General features: G+C 45.0%; 1 protein-coding gene across 5 annotated transcripts in view; it reads left to right on the forward strand.

The window, feature by feature from the left end:
• Positions 1–615: 615 nt before the first annotated feature.
• The window catches only part of LOC126213289 (speckle-type POZ protein-like), a 139,949-nt gene continuing 118,898 nt past the window's right edge, over positions 616–21,666 (forward strand). For all 5 annotated transcript variants that reach the window (XM_049940956.1, XM_049940958.1, XM_049940957.1 and 2 more), the window contains exon 1: positions 616–707. In XM_049940956.1, coding sequence (XP_049796913.1) covers positions 674–707 — 34 coding nt within the window. In that variant the 5' untranslated portion in view covers positions 616–673. The remainder of the gene's footprint in view (positions 708–21,666) is intronic.

Below are 21,666 nucleotides of genomic sequence, written 5' to 3' on the forward strand. Positions count from 1 at the left end.
GTCGAATATCGACGAGATTTCATTTAATGCGCTCATCTTCTTCAATCTATCCTTAAAGTATCGGTTATGCCGTATTTCGGGGTAGCTCTGCACGGCTTCTAAAATTTGTTTGCATATAATACGTAAGATGGTTGCATAAAATTAAGTCACCACATTAAGTAAAATGTTAAATATGAGTGTTATGCAAACGACATACTTACTCTAACTTGCGCTTCCTACTTGCAGGAAGTAGAACTAAATCCTAAAAGCTGCAAGTTACCTGCAGATACTTCTCGCGTGGTGTTCACACTGGAAGCGGAAAACGTGCAGCAAGCCACTTCCGCAATAAATTGCTACGGTCGCAAGTCGACTTGGTGATATGTTTACACTGGCAAATCGCGCGGCGAGTTCCTCCGCGCAAGTAAATTGCTGCAACAACTTGTTAGTGTAAACCGAGCATTTGCTGCGCATGCGCAGTACGGCGTGTTGTCTGGCGCTCTCTGACGACTGCTCGAACAAACCTCGGTAGTGGGTGGGGGAGCGGGCGATGCAGTGAGAGAGCTGATAACGTAGCGCAGCGGCACGTGACGTCACGCAACACGCCTTGGCCTCGAGCGGCCGCTATCGCAGTTACGGCCCAGCCGTGGACTCTCCCTGCAGTTGCTGGCGAGAGGTGCAGCTGAGCAGCTGAAGCATGTGCGCGGGGCCAGCTCAGCGGAAGGCAGAAGGTGAGTGCTCACAGCGGCAGCCTTTTAACACCTGTCCGGAAAACTCCCGACGTAACTTTCATATAACTATAGGACCTTACACATGCGCCAACCGACTGACCGACCAATTTCGTGTGCCGCCTACACGTGTCCCGAAGCGAATGGACTCTGCGATTACAGCACCACAGTCACAAAAGATGTACTTTTATCGGGAGTCTGCATGCAGGTAAAAAAAAAAAAAAAAAAAAAAAAAAAAAAAAAAAAAAGGGAGGCGCCCTATAGGCTTCTCAGACCCACGTAAACGATCAAACGTTTTGACAAAACCGCTCTTGTCTAGTATCAACGAAAGAAAAACGAGGATAATGGAATGTAGTCAAATGAAATCAGCTGATGCTGAGGGAATTAGCCGGCCGAAGTGGCCGTGCGGTTAAAGGCGCTGCAGTCTGGAACCGCAAGACCGCTACGGTCGCAGGTTCGAATCCTGCCTCGGGCATGGATGTTTGTGATGTCCTTAGGTTAGTTAGGTTTAACTAGTTCTAAGTTCTAGGGGACTAATGACCTCAGCAGTTGAGTCCCATAGTGCTCAGAGCCATTTGAGGGAATTAGATTAGGATATGAGGCACTTAAAGTAGTAGATGAGTTTATAGAATGAAATTTTCACTCTACAGCGGAGTGTGCGCTGATATGGAACTTCCGGGCAGATGAAAACTGTGTGCCGGACCGAGACTCGAACTCGGGACCTTTGCCTTTCGCGGGCAAGTGCTCTACCAACTGAGCTACCCAAGCACGACTCACGCCCCGTCCTCACAGCTTTACTTCTGCCAGTACCTCGTCTCCTGCCTTCCAAACTTTGCAGAAGCTCTCCTGTGGTAGAGCACTTGCCCGCGAAAGGCGAAGGTCCCGAGTTCGAGTCTCGGTCCGGCACACAGTTTTCATCTGCCAGGAAGTTTCATAGTAGATGAGTTTTCCTATTTGGGGAGCAAAATAACTGATGGTCAAGGTAGGGAGGATATAAAATGTAGATGGCAAATAGCGAGGAAAGCGTTTCTCCAGAAGAGAAATTTGTTAATATCGAGTATAGATTTAGGTGTCAGGAAGTCTTTTTCTCAAAGTAATTGTATGGAGTGTACACATGTATGGATGTGAAACGTGGACGATAAATAGTTTGGACAAGAAAATAGCTTTCGAAATGTGGTACAGAAGAAAGCTGAAGATTACATGGGTAGATCACGTGACTAATGAGCTACTGAATAGAATTGGAGAGAAGAGGAATTTGTGGCACAACTTGTCTAGATGAAGGGATCAGTTAGTTGGACATATCCTGAGGCATCAAGGGATCACCAGTTTAGTATTGGAAGGCAGCGTGGAGGGTAAAAATCGTAGAGGGAGACCAAGAGATGAATAAACTAAGCAGATTCAGAAGGATGTAGGCTGCAGTAGGTACTGGGAGATGAAGAAGCTCGCACAGGATAGAGTAGCATGGAGAGCTGCATCAAACCAGTCTCTGGACTGAAGATCACAATAACTAGCCACGGATTTTTCGAGCAGTGTTTGTCAGTTTAAGCTCACTTTCAAGCAGACGCTATTCGTGTTCGAGTGTGTTTAGAGTGTAGTGAGCCACGGTCACAAATGTAAACAAAGCAGTTCTGCCATCGACTTTGCCACTGTGAAGGAGAAAAAAAACTAGGTTCTGATGTAGGGAATAGCTTAAAATGAGAGATGTACTCACGAAAATGTGCTAAAGGAAATAATGTTCTCAGAACCCGATGATTACATTAACTTTCTTCGAATCGACAATCAAACTTTTTAAAACTTGTCAAGTCACTCCTAAGAGAGCAAACTTGCCTGTCAAGTTCGTTATTGTCTAGGCGCGAAATTGTCAAACAAGACCGTACACGTACTAAGAAAGCTTGTCAGTTTAACCTTGCTTTTGAAGTAGACACTTTTCGTGTATGTTGTATTTTGGCACTAGTAGGAGTGGCTACAAATGCAGATAAAGCATTTCTAACGTTTGAATGGTGGGCTCTGTGTGGTTCCCAAGTCGTACAGCGAACGTACACCATAAAATTACCAAATATGCAGCAACCAGTCGCAAAATTGTTTTATTTATTCACTTTTGTAAATCGATTTCAAGTGATTTAACAGCCATCATCGGTGCTTTCAACCAATATGTGTCCTGAGTGGTAATACTGTCTTAAGCAGAGATCAAACATAAAATGATCATATCACTTTGTTTGACCTCTGCTTAAGACAGTATTACCACTCAGGACACATATTGGTTGAAAGCACCGATGATGGCTGTTAAATCACTTGAAATCGATTTACAAAAGTGAATAAATAAAACATAAAATTAAATAAATAAAACATAATTTTGCGACTGGTTGCTGCATATTTGGTAATTTTATTTCAAACGTTGTCTCTGGGAGTGTGTTTAAAGAAAAACAAGACGCTGGTCCAGGGAATGGTTTAAAATGTGAAATATGCAACTAGAAACTTGTTAATAGAAATGTTTCACTCAGAACCTGATGATTACATCAACTTTGTGCAGATACACACTGGAACGTTTTATAACTTTTTTAGCATTGCTGATGCGTGACATTGAAAAAGACAAATGTATGCGAACATTTATTCTATTCTACCTGGTACTCTAATGACAGGTCATTAAAATACCACAAAGTGGGAACAAATAGCCCACATCTTCCGCAGAAGAACAGGACAATTTAGATTCATTTCATTCCACTCCGCTTGTATGTCGTTCTATGCGTAAAGTATTGATATCGTTCGTAACCTAGTCATGCGTAATATTTGGCTGGGAAAGATGTACCTCTACCATTTCGGTAATTGTCAGTGCTATTTTGTTCTTGTCCTTGATCGTTGTTTGCATAGTAGTGAAAACTCACGATACAGTGAGATAAATAGTAATAAAACAATTTCACCAAACATAAGCGGCGAAACGTAGACACAAACAACGTTTCGCCATTTTGTCAAACTTTCTGTCAATCAAAATCTCTCAAACTCGCCAAACACGATCTATGCTTGACAAACACACAAAACTGCACGGTACACGGTCAAATATTTGGCAAGCATAGTCAAGTTTGACAAAACGTTTGGTCGCTTACGGGGCCCTTTATGCCGTGCATTGTTTTGAAGCCAGATTGGCGGGGCCTGCTACCGTCTTAGATAGCTCAAACCATGAGCAAACTACCGTTTACAATTGCTTCCTATTCATTCTATCTGTCGTGTGCACGCAACAGGTGTTTTAAATACTAAAAATTACTGTGCTCACGTGGATAACATAGTGCCAGGAAGACAATTTCGAACGTTTTTCTGTTCTTAAATTGCTATTTCCTCTAGTAAAAGCCTCCGTAAACACACTCTTGTCAAATTCGACTATGCTTGCCGAACATTTGACGGTGTACGCTGCTGTTTGACGTGCTTTCCAAGCATAGAACGTGTTTGACGGGAATTTTGATTGACGGTAAGGCTGACAAGATTGCAGACGTTGAAACTTTCTGGCAGATTAAAACTGTGTGCCCGACCGAGACTCGAACTCGGGACCTTTGCCTTTCGTGGGCAATTGCTCTCCCATCTGAGCTACCGAAGCACGACTCACGCCCCGTCCTTACAGCTTTACTTCTGCCAGTATCTCGTCTGCTACCCTCCAAACTTTACACAAGCTCTCCTGCGAACCTGGCAGTTATTAGCACTCCTGGAAGAAAGGATACTGCGGAGACATGGCTTAGCCACAGCCTGGGGGATGTTTCTATCATATCGGCGCACACTCCGCTGTAGAGTGAAAATTTCATTGCATACTTTGTTTGTGTCGATGATTCGCTGCATTTGTTTTGTGAAAAGCTGATAAGTTTATCTCACTGTTTCGTCTAGGCAAATTACCATCAAGGATAAAAACGAAACAGCACTGACAATTACCAAAATGGTAGAGGTGTCATGATGTTGTAATGTTGTGTGAGCCTCACTGCCTTTTTTTTTTTTTTAACCAATTTGTGTCTGATTTTATTCTGAGAAGCTCAGTAATGTATGTAAATACCGTAAACGTAAATGTGATCCAAAAAGTACTTGAAGTGAAGTGAAGCGCAGCTGGACAGCAACAAACTCTTTAGCGCGCAATCGCCGCAACGATAGTAGTTTTGAGTATGGACTCAAAAAAAAAGATGATTTATTAAAAAAAGAGAACTGTTAATGTGTGTATCTTGTGGAAAGAGGACGTGTTGCTAGGCCGTCGCTCAGAACGTATTGCTACATTAAATGAAAATTGATATTTTAGTGATAAAACCGAGTGAAGTATGTGTAAGAGTTGCCAAACATTTATGTATACAAATTTTCTGGAAGTGAAGAATAGAAATATCTTGTTTTTGGAAAAGTTGAACTTCATTGTCGTCGCAGTCTATCAGGCGACAGCCATTGTAAGTGTACAAAGTTCGCTAAAGTACAGGAAAAGAAATGCATTCTCTCTAGTTTTCATTCAATAAGTAACAACCTCTCATAATTTCTTAATTACAGTAATTGGCTTATGTTCTTGTACCATAGTATGGTGCTGAACTCCACTGACCAATTTAGGTGTAACAGGACGTGTAGTTTGAAGGAAGTTTGTGCTTTTCACACGAAAAGCAGATTGTTGTTTGGTCTTATTTACTTCCAACAGTGGTCCCCTAGGTATGAAAAGCTACGAAAAGTTGGGCTCAAAGCTATCCGCAATACGGCCAAGTATTTTAAACCTTAAAGAACAATAAGTTCCTCTAAAATGTAATACGTCACCAACTGGGGCAGAAGCTGATCGCGAAAGGAGGCAGCAACCAAAATTCAGGTACCAGTTACCACTTAAAGCAAAAATCTCAATCAAAAATCACTCTCTCTCTCTCTCTCTCTCTCTCTCTCTCTCACTCACTCTCTGACCAAACACATATACACTCCTGGAAATTGAAATAAGAACACCGTGAATTCATTGTCCCAGGAAGGGGAAACTTTATTGACACATTCCTGGGGTCAGATACATCACATGATCACACTGACAGAACCACAGGCACATAGACACAGCCAACAGAGCATGCACAATGTCGGCACTAGTACAGTGTATATCCACCTTTCGCAGCAATGCAGGCTGCTATTCTCCCATGGAGACGATCGTAGAGATGCTGGATGTAGTCCTGTGGAACGCCTTGCCATGCCATTTCCACCTGGCGCCTCAGTTGGACCAGCGTTCGTGCTGGACGTGCAGACCGCGTGAGACGAAACTTCATCCAGTCCCAAACATGCTCAATGGGGGACAGATCCGGAGATCTTGCTGGCCAGGGTAGTTGACGTACACCTTCTAGAGCACGTTGGGTGGCACGGGATACATGCGGACGTGCATTGTCCTGTTGGAACAGCAAGTTCCCTTGCCGGTCTAGGAATGGTAGAACGATGGGTTCGATGACGGTTTGGATGTACCGTCCACTATTCAGTGTCCCCTCGACGATCACCAGTGGTGTACGGCCAGTGTAGGAGATCGCTCCCCACACCATGATGCCGGGTGTTGGCCCTGTGTGCCTCGGTCGTATGCAGTCCTGATTGTGGCGCTCACCTGCACGGCGCCAAACACGCATACGACCATCATTGGCACCGAGGCAGAAGCGACTCTCATCGCTGAAGACGACACGTCTCCATTCGTCCCTCCATTCACGCCTATCGCGACACAACTGGAGGCGGGCTGCACGATGTTGGGGCGTGAGCGGAAGACGGCCTAACGGTGTGCGGGACCGTAGCCCAGCTTCATGGAGACGGTTGCGAATGGTCCTCGCCGATACCCCAGGAGCAACAGTGTCCCTAATTTGCTGGGAAGTGGCGGTGCGGTCCCCTACGGCACTGCGTAGGATCCTACGGTCTCGGCGTGCATCCGTGCGTCGCTGCGGTCCGGTCCCAGGTCGACGGGCACGTGCACCTTCCGCCGACCACTGGCGACAACATCGATGTACTGTGGAGACCTCACGCCCCACGTGTTGAGCAATTCGGCGGTACGTCCACCCGGCCTCCCGCATGCCCACTATACGCCCTCGCTCAAAGTCCGTCAACTGCACATACGGTTCACGTCCACGCTGTCGCGGCATGCTACCAGTGTTAAAGACTGCGATGGAGCTCCGTATGCCACGGCAAACTGGCTGACACTGACGGCGGCGGTGCACAAATGCTGCGCAGCTAGCGCCATTCGACGGCCAACACCGCGGCTCCTGGTGTGTCCGCTGTGCCGTGCGTGTGATCATTGCTTGTACAGCCCTCTCGCAGTGTCCGGAGCAAGTATGGTGGGCCTGACACACCGGTGTCAATGTGTTCTTTTTTCCATTTCCAGGAGTGTATAAATATTCATATTAAAAAAAAGTCATTTTATAATGTCTTTCCCAGACCTATATTACGCAGGAAGGGATTAAGAAGAAAAATCATTATTTTACGGTTAACATACAAGCGAGAGTGCAATGAAATAAAAGAAATTGAAATACTTCAGTTGTTCCGTGGACGATGTGGGCTGCATGTTCCTATGTTGTGGTATTTTAATGAACTGTCGTCAGAGGAGCGACTAGAACAGAATACATTTTCGCGTTCATGTGTCATGTTTCTCAGTGGGAGGACGAAGTAATGCTAAACAAGTTATTGAACGTTTCCCTGCCCCAACCACAGAGAGTTACGTAATCATCAGGTTCTGAGTGTAACATTTCCGTTAAGTTTTCATGTCTGCATTTCTCTCTCATGTTAAAACAGTTCCTTGGCCCAGTGATTTGTATTTTTTCTTTTTTGTTTAGAAATGCTTTATCTCCATTTGTAGCCGTTCTCACTGTTGCCAAAATACAGTATGGGTGTACACGAAGAGCATCTAATTCAAGTGTGTTCTAGATGACAATCTTTCTTCTACGTGTACGAGCTTGTTTGATACATCTGTGACGAGATAGTAAGGGAATTTGACACAGAAGTTTCCTCTTTTACTTGGGCCCCAACAAGTTTTAAAGTTTAATTGCCCGTTCGAAGAAAGCTGATGCGATCACTGGGTTTTCTGAGTAAAATTTCCTTTAGCAGATTTTCGTGGGTAAATCTCTCACGTCCGTATGTGTACGGACTTCTCATACTGTAAATACGCAGTTAGACAAGAACGCATTTGACAAACAAATTCGTTCCTTTGCAAAAGCAAAAAGAGGATAATGGAATGTAGTCGAATTAAGGCGGGTGATGCTGAGGGAATTAGATTAGGAAATGAGACACTTAAAGTAGTAAAGGAGTTTTGCTATTTGGGGAGCAAAATAACTGATGATGGTCGAAGTAGAGAGGATATAAAATGTAGACTGGCAATGGCAAAGAAAGCGTTTCTGAAGTAGGGATATTTCTTAACATCGAGTATTAAGTGTCAGAAAGTCGTTTCTGAAAGTATTTGTATGGAGTGTAGCCATGTATGGAAGTGAAACGTGGGCGATAAACAGTTTGGACAAGAAGAGAATAGAAGCTTTCGAAATATGGTGCTAGAGAAGAATGCTGAAGATTAGATGGGTAAATCACATAATTAATGAGGAGGTATTGAATAGAATTGGGGAGAAGGGGAGTTTGTGGCACAACTTGAGGAGAAGAAGGGACTGGTTAGTAGGACATGTTCTGAGGCATCAAGGGATCACCAATTTAGTACTGGAGGGCAGCGTGGGGGGTAAAAATCATAAAGGGTGATCAAGAGATGAATACACTAAACAGATTCAGAAGGATGTAGGCTGCAGTAAGTACTGGGAGATGAAGAAGCTTGCACAGGATAGAGTAGCATGGAGAGCTGCATCAAACCAGTCTCAGGACTGAAGACAACAACAACAGTATCTTTAGTTGCTGATGGCTCTATTTCGTTGTACTTTTTGTGAGAAGTACCTCATATGCTGCGTCTCTTTTCATTTTATCGTGATATTCATTACTTTTAATATTGCATAAGCATGGGTGTATTTCGTAGAACCTAATAAATTCCTCCAACACTTCCCGGTCCGACATCAAAACGAAGAAGGGAACGACACAAAATCTAAATAAACGCGCGCTCTCCACAGTCTGTGACCGAATGACAGATGTGTGCTTGTTCAAGCCTCCCTACTCTAGGCACACACGGGCAAGCATGGACACGCTTGGATGCTTGCAAAAGCACGCATAATCGAAATTCGGTCAAGCGTCAAGCTGCTTGCGTAAGACTCGTGCTTGCGCTAATTTATCCTGCACACGGTCAAGCAAGGTTGCACAAGCACGCTTGCGCAAGCGTGATTGTCAAGGATGCAGTAGCGTGTTTGGGAGGGGGGGGGGGGGAGGGCTTTAGACCCGCTTAGCGAATTTCTGTGAGACCAGAATTTTCCTCGGGTTCTCTGCTAGATCTTTTGCCAGCCTGTGACGGTGGTAGTTCTATGCTTCGCGCATAGATTTTTTGCACAGACGCACGAATCTCTGCTAACCTTCGCTTGTCATTGCGCGTTCCCTTTTGAACTGAGAGTGCAACGGCCTCTTCTTGCTCAGCATCCGCCGAATTTCGTGATTAAACCATGGATCTTTTGTTTGTACCCCGCCTGGATTGGCGGTGCGCGGGTTTGCTCCTGCGAACTGCTTCTGTAAGATAGGCCGAGAGTGTAGGAAGCGACTAGGAGCAAGACAGGTGAAGCACTTCAGTACTGCATGTAAGTTTAACACTTTCAGTAGAGTCGAAAACACAAGTAAATACGAGGTTCCCTCCAAAAGAAATGCACACAACTTTTTTAAAAATCCATCTTTTATTCTACATGTTTGAAAGTTTTACAGTGTGTAGATACATCCTTTAGGAACAATATTTTCATTTCTCCACATAATTTCCATCCCTCTCAACTGACTTACGCCATCTTGGAACCAGCGCCTGTATACCCGCACGGTAAAATTCTGGACCGACCTGCTGGAGCCACTGTTTGGCAGCGTGCACAAGGGAGTCATCATCTTCGAACCTTGTTCCACGAAGAGAGTCTTTCAGTTTCCCAAAGAGATGATAGTCGCATGGAGCCAGGTCAGGAATGTAAGGCGGGTGTTTCAGTGTTGTCTGTCCGAGTTTTGTGATCGCTTCCACGGTTTTTTGACTGACATGTGGCCGTGCATTGTCGTGCAACAGCAAAGCATCCTGCTTTTGCCGATGTGGTCGAACACGACTCAGTCGAGCTCGAAGTTTCTTCAGTGTCGTCACATACGCATCAGAATTTATGGTGGTTCGACTTGGCACGATGTCCACAAGCAAGAGTGATTCGCAGTCGAAAAACACCGTAGCCATAACTTTTGCAGCTGAAGGTGTGGTTTTGAATGTTTTTTTCTTGGGTGAATTTGCATGATGCCACTCCATTGATTGCCTCGTCACCTCTGGTGAAAAATGGAGATATGTTTCATCACCTGTCACAATTATTCAAAGAAATTCATCTCCACAATTCTAGTACTGTTCCAAAAATTCGCTGCATACCGTTTTTCTTGTTTCTTTGTGATCCACTGTGAACATCCTGGGAACCCACCTGGCACAAACCTTTTTTAACGCCAACACTTTCAGTATTCTGCAAACACTTCCTTCCCCTATCCCAACGTAGCGTGACAATTCGTTCACTGTGATGCGTCTGTCAGCAGTCACCAATTCGTCAACACTCTGCACATTGTCTGTAGTGTGTGCAGTACGAGGCCTGCCGCTGCGAGGACAATCCTCAATATTGCCGTGCCCGCTTTCGTCACGTAACCTGCTCACCCACCGACTGACTGTACTCCGATCGACAGCAGCATCTCCGTACACCTTTTTTCTACCACTTGTGGATGTTTCCCACTGTCTCGTTTTCACAGCACAGGAATTCTATGACAGGACGTTGCTTCTGACGAACGTCAAGTGTAGCAGCCATCTTGAAGACGTGCTGTGACGGCGCCACTCACGGGAACAGGTTGGACTAAGTTTGGAAACAAGCGGGAAGGATGTGCCTACACACTGTAAAACTTTCACACATGCAGAATGTACTTTTACAAAAATAGTGTGCAATTCTTTTGGAGTGACCCTCGTATCAAATGGATACATAACTTTGGCTAGGATGAGCACGTAGGTGTGAAGCTGTAGTCCATGTCTAATCCTGTGAAGTTAGGATGACTGTTCTGTATAATCTCAAAACTAACAAATACTCGTTGCTGACGAACATTTAACTGAATGTGACTAATACAAAGTCTCAATAGCAAGCTAGCCCACACGGTAATAAAAGCGATATTTCGAGGCCTCCTGCTCTTGATGAAATGAGTTAGAAATCAACACGGCACTCGCTAAGCTCCATAGCGTCGGCCAGAGGGTGGTGTGGTCGGCGTAGTCTTCTCTCGTAGTGCCAACTAACGAGAGCGGGCACCTACGTCGTGGCATCATTAACTATCAACGCCACAGTTTCCAAGCCAAAGTTTAGTTTCAAATTTTACTTTGTGTCTCTCAGGCATTTTATATGCTAAAAACTTTTGGCTGCCTCATTGTGGACCAGTGTTTGAGCTACGCACAACCTTAATGTGACGTAATTGCCCTTTGTTTCCGATATTATAATTAAGTAAATCATCGTTCCTGTTCAAGTAGGATTATCGTAAATGTTGGTACTAAAGTCGAGACAAAATCCACAAAAATCGAATCATAAAATAACGGCGAGGAGGGACTTCGTACGCCTGGAAAAATTAACCTATGCGTCAATACACTACTGGTCGTTAAAATTGCTACACCACGAAGATGACGTGTTACAGACGCGAAATTTAACCAGCAGGAATAAGGTGCTATGATAAGCAAATGGTGAACTTTCCAGAACATTCACACTAGGTTGGCGCCGGTGGCGACACCTACAATGTGCTGGCACGAGGAAAGTTTCCAACCGATTTCTCATACACAAACAGCAGTTGACCGGCGTTGCCTGGTGAAACGCTGTTGTGATGCCTCGTGTAAGGAGGAGAAATCCGTACCATCACGTTTCCGACTTTGATATAAGACTATCGCGATTGCGGTTTATCGTATCGCGACATTGCTGCTCGCGTTGGTCGAGATCCAATGACTGTTAGCACAATATGGAATCGGTGGGTTCAGGAGGGTAATACGGAACGCCGTGTTGGATCCCAACGGCCTCGTATCACTAGCAGTCGAAATGACACAGGCATCTTATCCCCATGGCTGTAACGGATCGTGCAGCCACGTCTCGATCCCTGAGTCAACAGATGCGGACGTTTGCAAGACGACAACCATCTGCACGAACAGTTCGACGACGTTTGCAGCAGCACGGACTATCAGCTCGGATACCGTGGCTGCGGTTACGCTTGACGCTGCATCACGGACAGGAGCGCCTGCGATGGTGTACTCGACGACGAACCTGGGTGCACGAATGGCAAAACGTCATTTTTTCGGATGAATCCAGGTTCTGTTTACAGCATCACGATGGTCGCATCCGTGTTTGGCGACATCGCGGTGAATGCACATTGGAAGCGTGTATTCGTCATCGCCATACTGGCGTATCACCCGCCGTGATGGTATGGGGTGCCACTGGTTACACGTCTGTCACCTCTTGTTCACAATGACGAAATTTTCGGCTCGCCTGTTTTGGGAATGGGGGACTGATGACCTTCGCTGTTTAGTCCCCCTTAAACATGCCAACAACCACCACCATCACAATGACGGCACTTTGAACAGTGGACGTTAGATTTCAGATGTGTTAAGACCCGTGGCTCTACCCTGTATTCGATCCCTGCGAAACCCTACATTTCAGCAGGATAATGCACGACCGCATGTTGCAGGTCCTGCACGGGCCTTTCTCGACACAGAAAATGTTCGACTGTTGCCCTGGCCAGCACATTCTCCAGATCTCTCACCAACTGAAAACGTCTGGTCAATGGTGGCCGCGCGACTGGCTCGTCACAATACGCCAGTCACTACTCTCGATGAACTGTGGTATCGTGTCGAAGCTGCATGGGCAGCTGTACCTGTACACGCCATCTGAGCACTGTTTGACTCAATGCCCAGGCGTATCAAGGCCGTTATTACGGGTAGCGGTGGTTCTGGGTACTGATTTCTCAGGATCTATGCACCCAAATTGCGTGAAAATGTAATCGCATGTCAGTTCTTGTATAATATATTTGTCCAATGAATACCCGTTTATCATCTGCATTTCTTCTTGGTGTAGCAATTTTAATGGCCAGTAGTGTACAATTGAAATATAAAGTTTAACGTATGACACTTACATATACATTTTTACACGGATTAATTTATGGACCAGATGTACTACTCAAATGATTTGAGATCCTTTAGATGATCAGTTTGTTCAGTTGCATAACTATAAAACTTGCCACCGCTCATTTTAAAGTTATAAGTGCCCCGTAATATGCTCTCAATCATTGATGCATCCAGACGATTCCGTTACCCACTTCACTGAGCTCGCTACAGTGAAAAAAAAAATGTGATGAGATAAATTAGAAATAGGATGTGACCAAACTGCTGGCGGTTGTATATACACTGAAGAGCCAAGGAAACCTAATATCGATTAGGGCCCTCACGAGCACGCAGAAGTACCGGAACACGACGTGACGTCTGAAGCAGTGCTGGAGGGAATTTATAGCAGCAGTTCTGGAGGGCTGTCCATAAATCCGTAAGAGTACGACGGGGTGGAGATCACTTCTGAACAGCACGTTTGCAATGCTCAGTATGTTCATGTGTGGGGAGTATGCTGGCCAGCGTAAGTGTTTAAACTCAGAAAAGTGTTCCTGGGGCCTCTGTAGCAATTCAGGACGTGTGGGGTGTCGCATTGTCCTGCTGGAATTGCTCAAGTTCGTCGGAATGCACAATGGCTGCAGGTGATCAGACAGGATGCTTACGTACGTGTCACCTGTCAGAGTTGTAACCAGACGTATCAGGGGTCCCATATCACTCCGACTGCACACGCCCCACACCATTGCAGACCCACCACCAGGTTGAACAGTCCCCTGCTGTCACGCAGGGTCCACGGTTTCGTGAGGTTTTCTCCGTACCAATACAGATACACCAGCTCCATACAACTTGAACCGAGACTCGTCCGACCAGGCAACATGTTTCCAGCCATCAACAGTCCAATGTCGGTGTTGACAGGTGCGGGCAAGGCGTAAAGCTTTGAGTCATGCAGTCATCAAGAGTACACGAGTGGAATTTCAGCTCCGAAAGCCCATATCGGCGATGTATCGTTGAACGGTTCGCACGCTGGCATTTCTTGATGGTCCAGCATTGAAATCTGCAGCAATTTGCGGAAGGGTTGCACTTCTGCCACATTGAACGATTCTCTTCATTCGTCTTTCGTGCCGTTCTTGCAGGATGTTTTTCCGGCCGCAGCGACGTCGGAGATTAGATGTTTTATAGGATTCCTGATATTCAGGGTACATTCGTGAAATGATCGTACGGAAAAATCCCCACTTTATCGCTACCTCGGCGGTGGTTTGTCCCATCGCTCGTGCGCTGAGTAGAACACCACGTTCAAACTCACCTATATCTTGAAAACCTGCCATTGTAGCAACAGTAACCGATCTAACAACTGCACTAGGCACTTGTCTTATAGCCGGCCGGAGTGGCCGAGCGGTTCTAGGAGCCTGTCTGGAACCGCGCGACCGCTACGGTCGCAGGTTCGACTCCTGCCTCGGGCATGGATGTGTGTGATGTCCTTAGGTTAGTTAGGTTTCAGTAGTTCTAAGTTCTAGGAGACTGATGACCTCAGATGTTAAGTCCCATAGTGCTTAGAGCCATTTGAACCATTTTTGAAGTGGATAGTTTGCTACTCAAAAATGGTTCAAATGGCTCTAACAACTGTAGGACGTAACATCTGAGGTCATCAGTCCCCTAGACTTAGAACTACTTAAACCTAACTAACCTAAGGACATCACACACATCCATGCCCGAGGCAGGGTTCGAACCTGCGACCGTAGCGGTCACGCGTATCCTCACTGAAGCGCCTAGAACCGCTCGGCCACAACGGCCGGCAGTTTGCTACTCACATGCCGAGCAACGGGCAGGCATGACGAAAACTGTGCTCACATAAGTCTTCGGCCAAAGCCTTCTTCAGAAAGGAACCAAAACACACACACACACACATTCACATACACTCCTGGAAATGGAAAAAAGAACACATTGACACCGGTGTGTCAGACCCACCATACTTGCTCCGGACACTGCGAGAGGGCTGTACAAGCAATGATCACACGCACGGCACAGCGGACACACCAGGAACCGCGGTGTTGGCCGTCGAATGGCGCTAGCTGCGCAGCATTTGTGCACCGCCGCCGTCAGTGTCAGCCAGTTTGCCGTGGCATACGGAGCTCCATCGCAGTCTTTAACACTGGTAGCATGCCGCGACAGCGTAGACGTGAACTGTATGTGCAGTTGACGGACTTTGAGCGAGGGCGTATAGTGGGCATGCGGGAGGCCGGGTGGACGTACCGCCGAATTGCTCAACACGTGGGGCGTGAGGTCTCCACAGTACATCGATGTTGTCGCCAGTGGTCGGCGGAAGGTGCACGTGCCCGTCGACCTGGGACCGGACCGCAGCGACGCACGGATGCACGCCAAGACCGTAGGATCCTACGCAGTGCCGTAGGGGACCGCACCGCCACTTCCCAGCAAATTAGGGACACTGTTGCTCCTGGGGTAACGGCGAGGACCATTCGCAACCGTCTCCATGAAGCTGGGCTACGGTCCCGCACACCGTTAGGCCGTCTTCCGCTCACGCCCCAACATCGTGCAGCCCGCCTCCAGTGGTGTCGCGACAGGCGTGAATGGAGGGACGAATGGAGACGTGTCGTCTTCAGCGATGAGAGTCGCTTCTGCCTCGGTGCCAATGATGGTCGTATGCGTGTTTGGCGCCGTGCGGTGAGCGCCACAATCGGGACTGCATACGACCGAGGCACACAGGGCCAACACTCGGCATCATGGTGTGGGGAGCGATCTCCTACACTGGCCGTACACCACTGGTGATCGTCGAGGGGACACTGAATGGTGCACGGTACATCCAAACCGTCATCGAACCCATCGTTCTACCATTCCTAGACCGGCAAGGGAACTTGCTGTTCCAACAGGACAATGCACGTCCGCATGTATCCCGTGCCACCCAACGTGCTCTAGAAGGTGTAAGTCAACTACCCTGGCCAGCAAGATCTCCGGATCTGTCCCCCATTGAGCACGTTTGGGACTGGATGAAGCGTCGTCTCACGCGGTCTACACGTCCAGCACGAACGCTGGTCCAACTGAGGCGCCAGGTGGAAATGGCATGGCAAGCCGTTCCACAGGACTACATCCAGCATCTCTACGATCGTCTCCATGGGAGAATAGCAGCCTGCATTGCTGCGAAAGGTGGATATACACTGTACTAGTGCCGACATTGTGCATGCTCTGTTGCCTGTGTCTATGTGCCTGTGGTTCTGTCAGTGTGATCATGTGATGTATCTGACCCCAGGAATGTGTCAATAAAGTTTCCCCTTCCTGGGACAATGAATTCACGGTGTTCTTATTTCAATTTCCAGGAGTGTAATTATACACACAAAACTCAGATAAACATGACAGCTTTCTCTGGTTGTTCTAGTCAGAATATTGTTCGAAGAGTGAGGAAATGTAAACAATGAATAATTATCGGAAGGAGGAGTTCAGAGCACGAGATAACTGTAGCAACAATAAGCGTGGTCACGCAGCCGTGTGTCTGCATGACACATAACTCCAGAAAGACAAAAGCCGAATTTCCGAAACAGTTTTTCGCTGTCGTGTTTACATTTTAAGGTTAAAGCGAATTTGCTGGCCCAGTTAAATAGGGCTGCCGAAAAACAGCTGTTACAGTTTTTCAGCACAATCGCTATTTCTCTTCAGTTACACGAGGTTTAATATTTCTACTTATCCTTCGCTATACGAAAAGACGGTACGAAAATTTTTAAGAACAAGACGAAACCTGACAGCCCAAATAGGTTTCAAAACCGGTTGCTTTTACATGGCAGCGAAAATCGATTGTGGAACTGGAAAACCGGCAACTGGAAGCGGATTACCATAATCGATTCTGAAGTAAAATTTTGTACATGACTGCACGTTCAGAAACCGTGAATAGTTACAATTGAAAGAAAACAGCCCTCGGTCACTATTTTTAACGAATTAACCGGGTTTCAACACTGCTAGGAGTGTCTTCCTCAGAATTCAAATCAAAGAATGGTCTATAGCATGGTCACAGAATTATGACTATAGTTCAATTCTTTTATCTTGGCGGTTCGCGCATGCCCGCCCAGACGCGGGAGATTGCTGCGTTGCCAGTTGCAAACGACGCACGCGCCAAGAGAAGCAGCGCCATAGTATAGCATAGTTTGCAAACTTACGTTTAGGGGGGAGCGCGCAGTTTATGAAGTAAATCCACCACGGCCGCATTAAGCCTTTCGCTGCTGCAGACACGTGCTCCCCGCATTCCGCGCTGTGCGCGATTTAGTCATCACTGCACTGCTCGCCTGTGCAGACACATGGTGTTTCCGACTGCTTTGACACACTTATCATTCGATTTCACAAAAACTATTTGGCCCAAAAATTAGATTTTGATTGATACCTTCTCCCCATAAATGAATTAACTTCATTTCGATGTTCAACGCAGTTATTGTGCAGCATTAGATGTAGTAACCCATTGCACGAAATTTTGAAGAGTTTGCAGAGGTCAAGTCCATAGAGTATACTTTCCGCATGGTCGATTTTAGTTGCCACAGTGTTGAGAATGAAATGTGGACAAGATACCTATATATTTCATTTAATTTAAGTACCACATAAGTGTCGTATGTAATATTGAGAAATATTCCACCTTTCGCGACTGTAACAAAAGTTTTACTTACACTGGGCACGTTTGGCCTTATTTTAAAGCACTTCAATCAATCAAAAGGAAGTAGACAAAATACATTAAACAAAACTGTGGACTTACAAAAACATTAGGACTTGAATATACCGTCTGTCAGTGAAGTGCTCAGAGCTATGTCAAATATAATTTTGTGTGTGGCACACACAAACAGCATTTATTTGCTAAAACACTGATCAGCCAACACAAACGTCGAATATTGTGTTACCGCAGCACAAAACTACGAAAGGTGACTTGGCAATGGAGGAGACAAAATACTGTCCACTGAAGATGCTTCAAAAGAGAGAAACGCGTCTGGTCTAAATAAGTCGCTTATTACAGTTGCAGAAGAGGAATATATTTCAATACCATAGGTAAAACTGCGACTGTGGAACAAAAACAAGAAAGAGAACATGAGTACCATTGTGTATGTGCCATACCTTTCATTGATTGAAGTGCTTTAAAATAAAGCCAAAAGCGCCTGGTGTAAATAAAACTTTTATTACAGTCGCGAAAGATGGAATATTTCTCAATATTACATACGACACCTATGTGGTACTTAAATTAAATGAGATATTGTTATACAGTAAATTTTATATGAAATTTAGGTATCTTGTCCACATTTCATTCTCAACATTGTGGCAACTAAAATCGACCATACGGAAAGTATACGCTATGGACTTTTACCTGTGCAAACTCTTCAAAATCTCGTGCAATGGTTTACTACATTTAATGCTGCACAATAACTGCGTTGAACATCGAAACAAAATGTAGTCATTTATGGGGGGAAGGCATCAGTCAAGATGATGTGTAAAAATCAAATTTTTGGGACAAATAGTTTTTGTGAAATCGAATGATAAGTGTGTCAAAGCAGTGGAAACACCATGTGTCTGCACAGGCGAGCAGTGCAGTGATGACAAAATCGCGCACAGCGCGGAATGCGGGGAGCACGTGACTGCAGCAGCGAAAGGGTTAATGAAGAGACAAAGCACTAGAAATTTCAAAAAACTCCATTCAAACGAATAAAATTCTTGAAGTAAGACACTTCGATATTGTTTTTAAATAAAGAAAAGTATATGCACCGCACAAGGTTTGAACTCTTAACTTTTCGGTTGGCAGCTCAACACTTTAACCGTTACGCCAACACAGCTCGTCTGGCAGCAATAATCCATAAGGATTCTAATATGTCAAGCAACATACTGACAAACACTATTGGTATGACTATGAATTACTCATGCTTCGTCGAAGTACAATAGGAAATAAACAATTACCGCTGTTCTTTATTGCGAAAAAGCGGTTCGTGAGATTGATACAAACGCATTCCCTTGTTATCGCCTGAATTAGGAGTCTTATTGCTTGTTTGGTTTAATTAATTAATATAATATGAAGCAATTGGTATAAAGAACACTTTTTACAAACTTTCTATAAAAGAAAGTCTGCTATCAAGACATGGCTTTTGTACTATTACTTTATTTATGACTGAACATTTCTAAAACTGAAGACACTCGTCCGTGCTCTGCACTGCAGTCGAGATCTGGCAACGTCGGTCTCTGTTCATTGGCTGACTGTGTTTTGTGACGTCAGATGCGCAGAACGAACCTAAACTCGGCCGCCAAGATATATGACGCGCACTTTAAAAACGTATGATACAGAGTATAAGTACAGAATCATCGCGAAAGACTGGCAGTACTTATATGTCATTTACAAAATAATAAATATGCAGGTTGCAAACCTGCAACCGCGTAGGTAACGAGCAGCCATTAGGGCTCGCCATCACAATTTGTTATCTTAAATATCTTAGTGACTAATGCCCTTTTGGCATATTTATTAATTTTATAAATGACATAAGTACTGCCAGTCTTTCACGATGATTCTGTACTTATGCTCTGTATCATACGTTTTTAGTCATAATTCTGTGACCATGTTATAGACCATTCTTTGATTTGAATTCTGAGGAAGACACTCCTAGCAGTGTTGAAACCCGGTTAATTCGTTAAAAATAGTGACGGAGGGCTGTTTTCTTTCAATTGTGCGATTTTGAAGTGTTATGTTGACCACTAGAAGCGGTATTGGAAAATCGGTTTAGGAAATGCGGTTTTGGGAGCGTCGTGTAAGTGATGTGACTGTGTGATTCGGATGTCAGAGCGTGTTGCGTTTCGGAAGGAAATGAAAAAGGCAGGAAAGAATAAAAAGAAATAGCGCAATCATAAATCGGGTGTACACCACAGGATACTGCCTGAACGGCTGCAGTTGCAAATGAAATGTGATTTCTTTAAACTTTAGATTACGATCGAATCGATTAGTGCACCCACAAACGACGCAAGCTGGGATGCAGTGAATCTTTGGGCTATGCAAGATGGCGGAAGTCGGGTTGAAATTTGTGACGCAATGACAACTCCCTTCTTTTTTTTTTGTGCCTCCATGGGAGGTTTTCACGACAGCGCTAAGGACGGTATTACACTATCATATTTCTTCGTCGAAGTTGATCTCTTATATATTTATGTCAAACCAATTTGATAGTGTGATAGAGAACTTCGTCAAATCTCGCCTTTCGTCAAAGAAAAATGATCAAACCTAGAGCCTCGCTGTATATTTGATCACAAGCCGTTCGTCATCTGTTCAGTGAAATCTAACTGCTTGATGCGCTGGCGTCGCTACAGCTATTTGGCGTATCTGAGGTGTTTGTAAATATGGTGTCAAAGTTCAGCTGGCGTTTTCCTTCGACTCTTTTTAACACTTTGCTGTCCGCACGTCTCGTACAAATTCATTCGCTTGGCGCCTGCAGCGCTAATTCGGATTACCTTGTCGCCGGCCGCTTGTCACCTTTCCGTTGATGACAAGCTCCAAACACATTGAATTTTGCGGGCTTTAATTTTTCCGGAAATCCTCTATTTTGCCGTATTGTTCCACAAACACGAATTTTCTTTTTGAGTAACTTCTCTGCAAGTTCTACACTGCTATAATAATTATCCATGTATAGGTGATGCCACTTTCCATAAGAAGGTGTCAATAGTTCCATCATTGTATTTGCTAAAGGTTGTCCAGCGCCGGAATATATCTTGAATGAGGAAATGTATCCCGTACTCGAATCACACAGCACTCGTATGGGTACGCCGTATTTGGTAATTTTCGGCGGATTGTAGACTTTAAAATGTAACTGTCCACGCCACGGTATCATTCCTTCATCAACTGAGACGTTTTGACTTAGACTAAAAGTTTCTTTTAACTTTTTGGAAAAATAATCAATTACGAATTGCACTTTGAAAAATCGGTCTTCATTATCCGGTTTATTGTTGTTGTCGGGAAAATGTAAAAGTATGTCTGAATCAGGTGAGGGATATCGTTTTGCGAAATATCGGTGTGTCTATCAACGCATTCGTTGACTAGTAATCATCAATCCTCGATATTTTATAATTCCCATAAGGTTAGCAAGCCCAAACCATTTTCTAAGTGCGGGTCCCGTAACGTCGACAAATTTGGCATTATTATCCAGTTTCTTTTATTGCAATTTTGACTGTAATACTTGTTGGTTTCGTTGCTAATATATTCAAAATATCGTTCCCAATACATAATTCTACGATATCCACGACGCTCTGTGAATCTTTGGGAAATTGTGTGGGCCCGGAGATCCTTCAAATTTATTATTGGTCCTCAGTAAATCATAGTCTGTCTTCTTCGTCTAATTCATCCGATTCAGCTGGCAACCATAGCGCTCGCCGAATTCTTCTTGGACGTATTTCACGATCTTCCGACGATTCTGCTTCACTTCCATTTTTTTGATATCCAATGTCTTCTTCCCAATCGGCCAAATCCTCCGGAACCTTAGACAAGAAGTCCGCTAATTCTTCGTAAATATTCGTATCGTCTGTTTCGTTTGCTATGATGAAAGTGCACAAGTACTTACAAAAACAAAACACTTGTTGAAGTGTGTAACTTGTTGTAGGACGGCCGATGTGGCCGAGCGGTCCTAGGCGCTTCATTACGGAACCGCGCTGCTGCTACGCCCGCAGGTTCGAATCCTGCCTCGAGCGTGGATGTGTGTGATGTCGTTAGGTTAGTTAGGTTTAAGTAGTTCTAAGTCTAGGGGACTGATGAGCTCAGATGTTAAGTCCCATAGTGCTAACAGCCAG

Source organism: Schistocerca nitens, chromosome 11 (assembly GCF_023898315.1).
Source record: "Schistocerca nitens isolate TAMUIC-IGC-003100 chromosome 11, iqSchNite1.1, whole genome shotgun sequence".
Classification (NCBI taxonomy): Eukaryota; Metazoa; Arthropoda; class Insecta; order Orthoptera; family Acrididae; genus Schistocerca; species Schistocerca nitens.